Source organism: Myotis myotis, unplaced genomic scaffold (genome assembly GCF_014108235.1).
Source record: "Myotis myotis isolate mMyoMyo1 unplaced genomic scaffold, mMyoMyo1.p scaffold_m19_p_9, whole genome shotgun sequence".
NCBI lineage: Eukaryota > Metazoa > Chordata > Mammalia > Chiroptera > Vespertilionidae > Myotis > Myotis myotis.
Genome location: NW_023416401.1, coordinates 32,249,622 through 32,260,275, shown reverse-complemented (window position 1 = coordinate 32,260,275; position 10,654 = coordinate 32,249,622). Strand labels below are relative to the sequence as shown.

Sequence of the window (10,654 nt, the reverse complement as noted above, 5' to 3'; positions counted from 1 at the left end):
GGCATATTTTCCGCAGGGAATGTTTTTTATTTCTAACCAGGGAACCTCGGATCAGTCTCCAAGTGTTTTTTTTTTTAGCGCAACCATGACGCTATCTGAGAGCCAAAATGAGTGTCAGCGTGCCCCACCCCACTGCCTCCAACGGACCTCAGTCTCTTTCCCGCCCACAAACAACCACGACTACAATTCCCAGCAAGCATCGCGCAGTGCCGCAAAGGGACCAGGCCCCGGGCGGAGGCTCCGCCCCCGCATGGAGCATGCTGGGAGTTGTGGATGAGTCTGACTACTGCTTCCTTATATTAGGCATTCCCACTTGGAAGATGGCGGTGTATTGCCACGACGAGTTCCCCAGTTTCGTAATAGGAGCTAAAACGTGCCCGAGGATTGTGCCCCCTTGCTCTGCGGTGATCACCGCGTCGGTCCCAAGGAGCTTAGCTCCGCCCTGCCCACACCCGTTCCCTTGACAGCTGAGGGAGTACTCCCAGCGGCGGTGAGGCCGAGAGCGCGCAGGCGCAGCAGCCCGCGCCCCGTAGGGCTGAACTTGAGGGCGGGACGTGCGCTAGGAGCTCCCGGCCGCGGGGGCGCGCACGTAGGCACGCAGCAGTCATCACGTGGGGCCCTGAGGATCGCAGTGCGCGTGGCCGGGCGGCTGGTGTGGGGTTGAGTCAGTTGTGAGACCCCGAGCTGCTGAACCAGCGGGCTGCCCAACAACCGGCCCCGTAGCGGCAGGCGTTGGGGTGCGGGAGCCGTGAGCTGCCTCCATCGTAGAGCTCGGCTGAGCCGTCGCCGCCATCGTCCCCAGCCAGCTAGCAAGCCGCCGCCGCGGGCGCGCCCCCGCTCTGCGCTGTCTCTCCGATGGCGTCCGCCTCTGGGGCCATGGCGAAGCACGAGCAGATCCTGGTCCTCGACCCTCCCACAGACCTCAAATTCAAAGGTAGGCAGGAAGCAGGCGGCCCCAGACTGGGGTGCGGCGGGCGGGGGGCTTGATTGGGAGTGGATGATGGGCGTGGAGGGAATGTCTGCGGCCGGGGCCCGGCGAGCGGCCCCTCCCCCACGCCCCAGCACTTCCATCCTCGGGCGGAACCTCGCTCCGGCTCTCGGCGGGCCTGCCCCGCGCTCGGGCCCGCTCCCTCCCCTTCCCGCCCGCGTCTCGGTGCGCGCTCCAGCCCGGGAGAGGCGGAGGGGCCCGGTTCTGCCGCCGCCGCCATCTTGCGGTCCCGCGGGGGCGCCTCCTGGTGCTGCCCGCGCTGCTGCCCGCGCCTGGCACTTGTCCTTGGCCCCTGAGGAACGACGGGCGTGGCCTGGGAGGGCGTGGGTGGGTGGTGACCTTCCCGCGTGCGCTCCGGTCTGCGCCGGAGACGGGGGCTCTGGGGCTGGCGCAAGTGCGTCCGTCACCCGCGCGGGTGGTCGGGAGGCGGGAGGGGAGGCGAGCCGCGGCGCGGCGGGCCCTGGACACGGCTCCGGGAGAGAACCACCCCGCGGCCCGCGCTCCCTCCATCCACCTCCCGGGAAGGGCTGGGTGGAGCCCGCCCTCGGTTCTCGCCGAGGGGGTGGCTACCTGCCTTCCTGCCCCGCTGATGAGTCGGCTGTCAGGTCCGGGGGGAGCCGGGGAGGCGGAGGAGCCCAGAAAGTCTTCTGGTTCCGACTTAGCCGGCGGCGTTGGCGGAGACCCAGGCGCGCGGCTGGAAGGCCCTGCGTCAGCCCCAGGATGGGCAGTAGTAGGCGGGTAGTAGACGCCTTCTGCCCTCCGCTGGGACACCTCGGCTTACCTTCCGCGCGGGGCCGACCTGCAGTTTGTCGGCTCTTGTGGAGCCTTGAATGGAGCCCTCTCGCTGCGGAGTCTTCAGTGTTCGCGGCTTTTGCCTTCACGTTTGTGGTTTCCAGCCGACCCCGGCTCGAGAAGGCTGATCCGGTGTCACTCGGCTCTGAGCGCCGTTGATTGATTTTGCAGCGATGCCCACAGGCATCGATCTGACTTGGTGATCGGAGGCATCGAAGGGGCTCTCCGGCCCAGTTGCTTTTTAATACGTAGGGTCCCCTAGGGAAGAGTGTTAAACTGAACAGTTTCTTTTTAGAAGTAGTGAAAGTGTGTGACGATCCCAAGTAGAAAGCGGATTCCTTCCTATCTGCAGTTAAGTGTAAAGTAAGTTCCCACTTGGAGGACTCAGTGTCGTGTATTTCGGTTTCAGTAGCTATGAAGAGAACCATTTTTGTGAAATGTATCGCCATCCCACTGCTGAAAGATGTTGAATTTTTTATTGTACAAGATTGAGTCCAAAAGCAAAATTATTTTACAACGGAAAATTTTTAAAAATTTTTAAAACCTTGTATTCAGGTATTATGTGAGAGTAGTATTCTATAACTCCTTTATTTTGTAAGCATTGCAGGGCATTTGCAAATTTCTGAGTGGAAATGTCTGTGAGCTGCTTGTTAGGTAAAGATTTGGTTTTAAAACTACGAAATATTTTGAGGGGCACTAAGTGCATTTTATTATATCAAGTTTATGTGTGTGGATGATTTTATATAGTTCTAGCTGAAAGAAAAAAATGCCTCTGGGTAATCACTAAATTTTTTTCGAGAATTTAACTCTTTTGCATTTACTTTCTGACAGGCTGAGTTTCTAGAGAGGAAATTTCCTCTACTGGATAACCATGTGTGTATTGCTGTTAAGGACCTAGAAACCTTTAAAACTAGTTTTAGGCCAGGAAATTTCCACAAAGTTTGAGGCTTTCTCCCTAGAGAAGTTGTAATGTTGCTGTAGTAAGAGACTAGTAATAGAGAAGCAAGTTCAACAACCAAAAGCCCTACACAATGACTTACCCATATATTTCACTTTTTTTAGATATTGAAGAACTACTAGCTCTGATGATAGAACAGAGGTTGTTCTAGTGTTATGGATGAAAGTAATTCACAAGTCTCATTTAAAAAAGTTTGGACATCAATGGCTACCCTTTAAGACTGACTTTAAAAAAGTGTTTCATTGAAAAGTTTAAGGACACAGATTCAGTTGGGTCATTTATTTAGTGAACATTTACTGAAAGTTTTGCGATATCCCTATATTTATAAGAGTATTAAACTGAGTAATTCATTCAACAGGTATCAGCTTATATTTTGGGATTCAGTGGTAAGCAAGGTGGAGAAAAGATTCAGTTTGTGGTTTAATGGAGAAAGCATACAGTTAAAAAACAGTAAAATGCCCTTGAAGAACTTGGAGACTAATGAGGGAGACAGACAGATGGAGGCAAAACAAGCATGAGGACAGAAGGCCCTTCCTTCCAATGCCCTCACCCATTCCTTTAGGAAACTTTCTAGTGAAAGCTTGTTCTCGGTGGGGGGCAAAGAAGAGTGTTGGGCAAGGGAGTGATGGTTTGCTCTACCACTGGGGTAGAGAATGTATGGCTAATGGTTTGCTGTGTTCTGTTTAAAGATGCATAATGGGAGGATTGGGAAAGTGGAGGAGTAGGATGAATTAGGAGCTGACACTTGGTGTCATTTGATTCCTTCCTCAAAGTTATTCTTTTAGTCAAAGGTAGTTTGCTTTAAATGGAATTCTTTCTGTATTCTAATGCATAGTTCAACACTAAGTGAGGACATTCACTTAGAATCAACAGTCTCTTTATGCTTAGTTTGATGAGGATATAAAAAGTAATTTAACTCTTACGTGCCCTAAATCACCTATACTTTTTAATTTAAATAAAAGTCTGTTAAACGATAGTTTTGCAGAATGTCATCTTCAAGTAGGTTTATTTGAATTTTGACTACATTTCAGATACAGTTTCTCTAAGAGCGACTCATTTAATCATTCTGAGATTGGGTGATGAAGTTTTTCTGTTATACGGGGTAACTGATGATATGAAATCGGCACTTAACCACAGTTGTGGAGAAGCAGATACCATTTTAATACATTTCTACATATCTCAATATTGTACTTAAAAATTTATTGTTTGTTTTACATAATTGTTAATATATGAAAGTGCTTTTAGATGTAATGAAGTAATAACTCTCTTGTTATATTAGTAAAGAAAAAGTAGATATTTTCAGAGTCTATTGTTTAAAGCCTGGCAGTAATTTCCAATCTGACTTAGACTTCAGATTGGAAATTCATTACATGTAAGGGATTGTTTTTTGTCCCTAACATTTTTACTATTGTAAAATTTCTTTTGTATTGTATAATGTTTTATTTTTCCCCATCCATTTGTAGTTTTGTCTCATTTGTGGCCTTCTTTTTTCTTAAATGCTAATGTTTCTGAGCTGATTTGGTTTCAGTCTTATCTCTGAACTTTCTTTGTTCAGTCTCATTGTTTTGAGGGTTTTTCTTTTCCTTCCTTTCTCTTTGTACACATTGTTACACATCTAATCTGTATTTTAATTCAGACTTTACAGTCAGTTTTGGAATACATACTAATTAATTATTGACTGTCTGGATTTGAATGTTATTCAGACATCTCAAACTCATACTGGTTTTTTTACTACCCAAGCCTACTTTTTCTTCCCATATATATTTTTAAAAATATATTTTTATTGATTTCAGAGAGGAAGGGAGAGGGAGAGAGAGAGATAGAAACATCAGTGATGAGAGAGAATTATTGATCAGCTGCCTCCTTACGCCCCCCAACTGGGTATTGAGCCTGCAACCTGGGCATGTGCCCTTGACCAGAATCGAACCTGGGACCCTTCAGTCTGCAGGCCGATGTTCTAGCCACTGAGCCAAACCAGCCAGGGCTCTTCCCATATTTTTTTAAGTTAGTGGCATCATCATTACTCATACCAGAAATACTCTGCACATCTAATAATTAAAATCTGCACTTCTCCACCCCAGAGATAGCTCTTGAACCTGTTGCCTTTAATGTGTATCTATTTTTAAATTTATTTGTTTTAATGCATTCAATTATACAATAAAGATTTGAGTTTTTGCTTTGTGTAATGTGTGGTAAATCATTGTTGGAACTACAGTTTTGAGTAAAATGAAAAAAAATTCACGAATCAATTCTAATGGGAGAGATAGACACTAATTATATAATCAGAAGAAGAAAATGTAGCTATGAGAATATAAAATAGTAGACTTTGATCTGGTCAGGGAAGGCTATCACAGTTGGACTAAGATTTCCTAAGAATGAGTGGAAGTTATCTGGGTGAGGAAGATAGAAAAATGCAGTAGAAAGATCCTGTGGCAGGAGGGAACATGAAATATTTACATGTTATTTAACATAAAATAGAACATGTTAAATAACATCTGATGTTATTTATGAGGCTGAAAGACTCAGTGTGTGATGGTAATAGAAATAAACAAGATGGGTGTGGTGTTGGTTTAGTAGGTTAAGTAAGGAGTTCGTTTTTATCCTAACCCACTGAGGGATTTTAAGTTGTGGAGGGTGGGGGGTGGTGGAATAGTAGAGGTAGAGGGAATGGAGTGACATCACATTTGTATTTAAACATATATATCAGCGGTTCTCAACCTGTGGGTTGCAACCCCTTTGGGGGTTGAACGACCCTTTCACAGGGGTCACCTAAGACCATCGGAAAACATATATAATTACATATTGTTTTTGTGATTAATCACTATGCTTTAATTATGTTCAGTTTGTAACAATGAAATTGGGAGTCACCACAACATGAGGAACCGTATTAAAGGGTCGCGTGGCATTAGGAAGGTTGAGAACCACTGATATATATGATTCTGGTAGCAATATGAAGTAATAATAGTTGGGAGATAGAGGTGAGTTAGGCCTCGTTGCAATCCAGGCAAGAGGTGACAACTTGGACTGAGAATGGTGGAGATGATGAAAAGTTAGAGATATAAACCAATGAGACTTGGTGTCTATTAGATATGTGCAATGAGAGTAGAGGTATCTTGGATATCTCTGAGATTTCAGGCTTACTGAGATTTCTGAGATAACTGGAGGAATGGTGGTGTTATGCACTGAGAGAAGAAACAAAGAAACCTATGTCTGGATAAGGACCAAATGCATTCGTTTTATTTGGGGATGTGTGGGAGAATGGTAGGAAGATCATGACTCATTAGATATGATATGTTTAGGTTCTTTCAACATATTAATGAAGAGGTGACCAGTAGGCATTTGGTTATAGGAATGTGTTACTCAGGGAAAGTTCTGGACTTTGGATAATTTCTGTATTTCAAGTGATTTTTTTTATCTTTTCTCTACTAGACTCCAGACCTGGTGTTTTTATCTCTAGTATCCCTCTCTCTCCAGCCTGTCTTCCACACTGCTGCTAGAACTATCCTTTGAAAAATGGAAACGTGATACTGTTCCCTTGGTTAAAGAATCTGCAATGTTTTCCCATTATGTGCTTAACATTTTAAGTCCAAAATCCATTCCCTGCTCCATTTCTCTTCTATCAATAGTTTTGGTTAAAGTGTTTCCCTAAACACTTTAAGCTGTCGGAAGACTCTGGACATGCTCTGTTGACAGTATTGTTCTCCCTCATACCTGTACAGGCAGTCTACCCAGTTTAAGAATCACTTCCTCTTGTGAAGTGTTTGAGTCTCCCAGTCTTGAGTTGATCACTGCCTTCTTCATGCACTAGAAGTTTGTCCTTACCTGTAATGACAGCACTTAACACATTAATAGTATTTATGCTCACATATTTTTCTCTCCCAAACTGTGCTGTGGACTACTTGAGGTTATATCCATTTATTTTGAAATCCATAGTAACAAGATCTGGCATGGGATGATTGCTTAATAAACATTGATTACATTATTAAGAAAGGTGATTTCTCCTGTAATTCCCATGTTACTATAGTATTGGATGTCTTTTAATTTTTTTTTTCCACTAAGTAAATGGCATGATTAAAAAAAGGTGGGGGGTACTGTTTAAGATTAAGAAAACTTGACTACAATGCACAAATTGAACAAACCAACAACAAAAGAAACCAGTTACATTGGGAAAATTTCAATAGATTTAAATGTTAGATGATATTAAAGAATTATTTTTGTTTTTTTAAGCGACAATGGTGTCATGATTATATTTTTTAATTTTTTTTTCTCCTAGAAATGCAAGCTCAAGTATTTAATAGGCTTGAAATGTTATGATAGCATACTGCAGCAAAAAAAAAAAAAAAAAGCAAACATGGTAAAACGCTAATATTAAACTTAAGTATATGAAGTTGTGAAATTTAAGTTCATAGAGGTTAATTAGAATCTGTTTTTATGAATGTTTGAAAAGTTTTCATAAGAAGTTTTAAATTTTTTTATTAAGTAATTTCAATCACATTTCACGTATAATAAACCTGGTAGACAAGCATTTGTAAATAACAGCCCCTTTCTTACATTAAATTTTTTAAAAGGATTTTTTTAGTAGAAATACAAAATAATACTGCATTTTGTTGTCTGTACAATATAATAAGCCAGAAAACATTTTTTTCTTTTAAAACAACTTTTTATGGTTGAAAGAAAGCAAGATCCATCCTAGATGAACTACTATCTCCTCTGAAAGGCAGATAAGACTTCACTGGTCAGTCAAGATAAGATATAAAAGCAACAGGAAAAAGGTCAGGAAATGCCTCTGAGAAAAAAAGGTTGCTTGCTAACAGACTAGACTTTCTTCACAGACCATCTCTGCTTGGTTAAGGAAGGTCTTACTTAAAGGAAATTTAAAAGGTAGCTTAGTACAGCAGCCCAACAACCAAATTACCAACACTAACAATATCAAAACATCAAACTTTAAAGAATTTAATCAAGGTTTCCCAACTCTCTATGATATTTTCCACTACATAGAAAAAAGGTTTCTTTTTGTGCTCAACTGTCATATATTTTTACAATCTTTAGGACCAGAATAACATCCAAAAAATCACCTAGTCCTACCTCTCACTTTAAAAATGAAAAGGGACGGATAGTAATGCATCCATTATGTGAGTGTAAATACTATGTAATGTGGTAATAGCTGAAAATTTCGTCCCTTTTCTGGAACTACAAAATTTTGAAGAGAGTCTAGTGTGTAGTTACATTGTTCATTCTTTGTGCTTTACCTTTTTCATTAAAAAAAAAAAATTTTTTTTTATTGATTTCAGAGAGGATGGGAGAGGGAGAGAAACATCAATGATGAGAGAGAATCATTGATCAGCTGCCTCCTGCACACCTACAGGTAGCAGATCAAGCCCGCTACCTGGGCATGTGCCCTGACCCGGAATGGAACCATGACCTCCTGGTTCAAAGGTTGACACTCAACCATTGAGCCACACCTGCTGGGCTGATTGTCTTACTTTTAGTGATGTTAAGTTTACTGGTGGTGATAGTCTTATCCTTACATTGGAAAGTTGCATAAATATGAGCCCATTTATGGTATATGTGCAAGAAAAAAATTTGTTAAGAAAATGTTAGCAAGCATTAGCTCTACTTTAGGGTTTGGGTGGTTTTTGTTTTTATATTTTTACTTTTCTGTGTTTTCCAAGATTTTTACAATGAACAGTCAGTGCTTTTTATAATAAGAGGAAAAAATTATTTTGCTGTTAGATTTGATGCCTTTGGTCTCATTTGTCCTTCCTAAATTAATTTTTTCATTAATTACTTAGCCCTTTACACAGTCTGAAGTGTCTTTTTTATTTTTTAATAATAAGGGGAGCTCTAACCGGTTTGGCTCAGTGGATAGAGCGTCGACCTGCAGAATGAAGGGTCCTGGGTTTGATTCCGGTCAAGGGCGTGTACCTTGGTTGTGGGCACATCCCTAGGAGGGGGTGTGCAAGAGGCAGCTGATCGATGTTTCTCTCTCATTGATGTTTCTAACTCTCTATCCCTCTCCCTTCCTCTCTGTAAAAAATCAATAAAATATATTTTAAAAAAATAATAAGGGGAGATTATATAAAGGTAAATGGGAAACAAGGCTAATGTTCATAACCATGTAGTAACATTTCACAAATCAAGGCCTATAAAGACAAGTAGAAAACCATGTTTATCTGAAAGTAAATATAATTTATAACTGACCTGTAACAGCTCACAAATCCTAACTGAACATATATATGTGTTTTAAATTTCATTGAGCTCTTTTTGTTAGCCTCTTGTGAGAAATAAGATAGATTTGTTTGGAAGATTTTTCTCTGGTAATGGACCTTGCCCGTAGACTATAAAGAGGCAGGTAGGTCTAAGCAGCAAACAAATTTATAGGACCCCTCTTCTCCCAGACAATGCTGATTGGCTTAGTGGTGGGCACCTAACCCAAGGCCAGCCAGTATATATGCTGATGACTGACTAGTCAAAATTTTGATGCTCCTCCTTTAAATACAACTATAGATGATGATAGGCTTTACACTTTTAAAGTCGCATAGGCTTGGAGACAGTGACTGACAGATTTGGGTAATGTGCAAGTAGAAGCAAGCTAGTTGAGAGAGAAGAGGGAGAGAAAAGCGGGTAAGAGATCTTGAGGTCTCAGTAATCACTTCCCCTGAATGCAGTCTCTTCTAGTGAGGCCAGTTATACTTCATTTCCTGTATTATTGAGATTGCTTATTTATATCTTTATACTCTCTTACATATGATTTTATGCTTTATAATAAAATTCCTTGCTTAATCAAGATTGAACTTTATGATTTGTGAATATGTTCAACTTTATGATTGTGACACATAATCTATATTATAAAAGTAATCTAGACCAGTGTCTTAAAGATATCATTTTTGATGACTTATGTGTCATTAATATAACATAGTTTGCTTAGCTGCTTTTTTCTGGCATTTGGGATGTTCTCTATAACTAGGTTACTAAGAACATTTGGTACTGTTTTCAAAACTTAGATTTAAATGAATGAGGCATTATTTGTATTATAGCTTTTTAAAAAAATATATTTTTATTGATTTCAGAGAGAGGAAGGGAGGAGAGAGAGAGAAACATCAGTGATGAAAGAAAATCATTGATAGGCTGCCTCCTGCACGCCCCCTTCTGGAAATCAAGCCCACCCGGGCACGTGCCCTTCACTGGTATTGAACCTAGGACCCTTCAGTCCGCAAGCGGGTGCTCTATTCACTGAGCCAAATCAGCTAGGGCAGTATTATAGCTTTTTAAGGACATAATTTGATTCACTTACCAGTTTTAAAAATAGAGATGTCAATTTAAAAAGGGAATCTAATGAACAGAATAAACTGATGAACAAAATAGATCCCGAGACATGGAAGCATGCATGGAACAGACTGACGAATCCTAGAGGGGGAGGGAAGAGATTAACCAAAGAATTTATATGCATATATGCATAACCCATGGACACAGACAATAGTCCAGTGAAGGCCTGGGGAGAGGTGTGGGGGTTAAGGAGAGAGCAGGGTGGAGGGGGGTCAGTGGGGGAAAAGGGGAGACATACATAATACTTTCAACAATAACAATAAATTGAAAAAATAAGAATCATTAATATGAGAGGGCTTTAATATATGAGTTTGCAGTATAATAAGAATACAGACCTTCATTTTCACAGCTTTTTATTTTGTACCTATACATATCCATATATATTCTCCGTATATATTTATGTTTGTTTATATTTACATATATATTTTTTAGTATTTGGGTAATCTGACATGAATTGCAGTGACTACTATACATTTAAGAACATCATAGTGTTTTTTGTTTAGTTTATTTTCTCTTTGACAAAATTTTACTTTTATAACTTATATGGGAAGATGAATTGTTTGGTCTTGTTTTCTGAGTTCTGTTCCCAT

The 10,654-nt window shown here is 41.3% G+C and overlaps 1 protein-coding gene across 11 annotated transcripts in view; it reads left to right on the top strand.

Annotated features, from left to right (window-relative positions):
• Positions 1–621: 621 nt before the first annotated feature.
• The window catches only part of VAPA (VAMP associated protein A), a 43,587-nt gene continuing 33,554 nt past the window's right edge, over positions 622–10,654 (top strand). For 9 of the 11 annotated variants that reach the window (XM_036322915.1, XM_036322916.1, XM_036322917.1 and 6 more), the window contains exon 1: positions 986–1,382. In XM_036322915.1, the coding sequence (XP_036178808.1) occupies positions 998–1,382 (385 nt within the window). In that variant the 5' untranslated portion in view covers positions 986–997. Of the gene's footprint in view, positions 935–985; positions 1,383–10,654 lie in introns of those variants that run through there. The other 2 variants (XM_036322923.1, XM_036322926.1) reach the window with 2 other exon arrangements.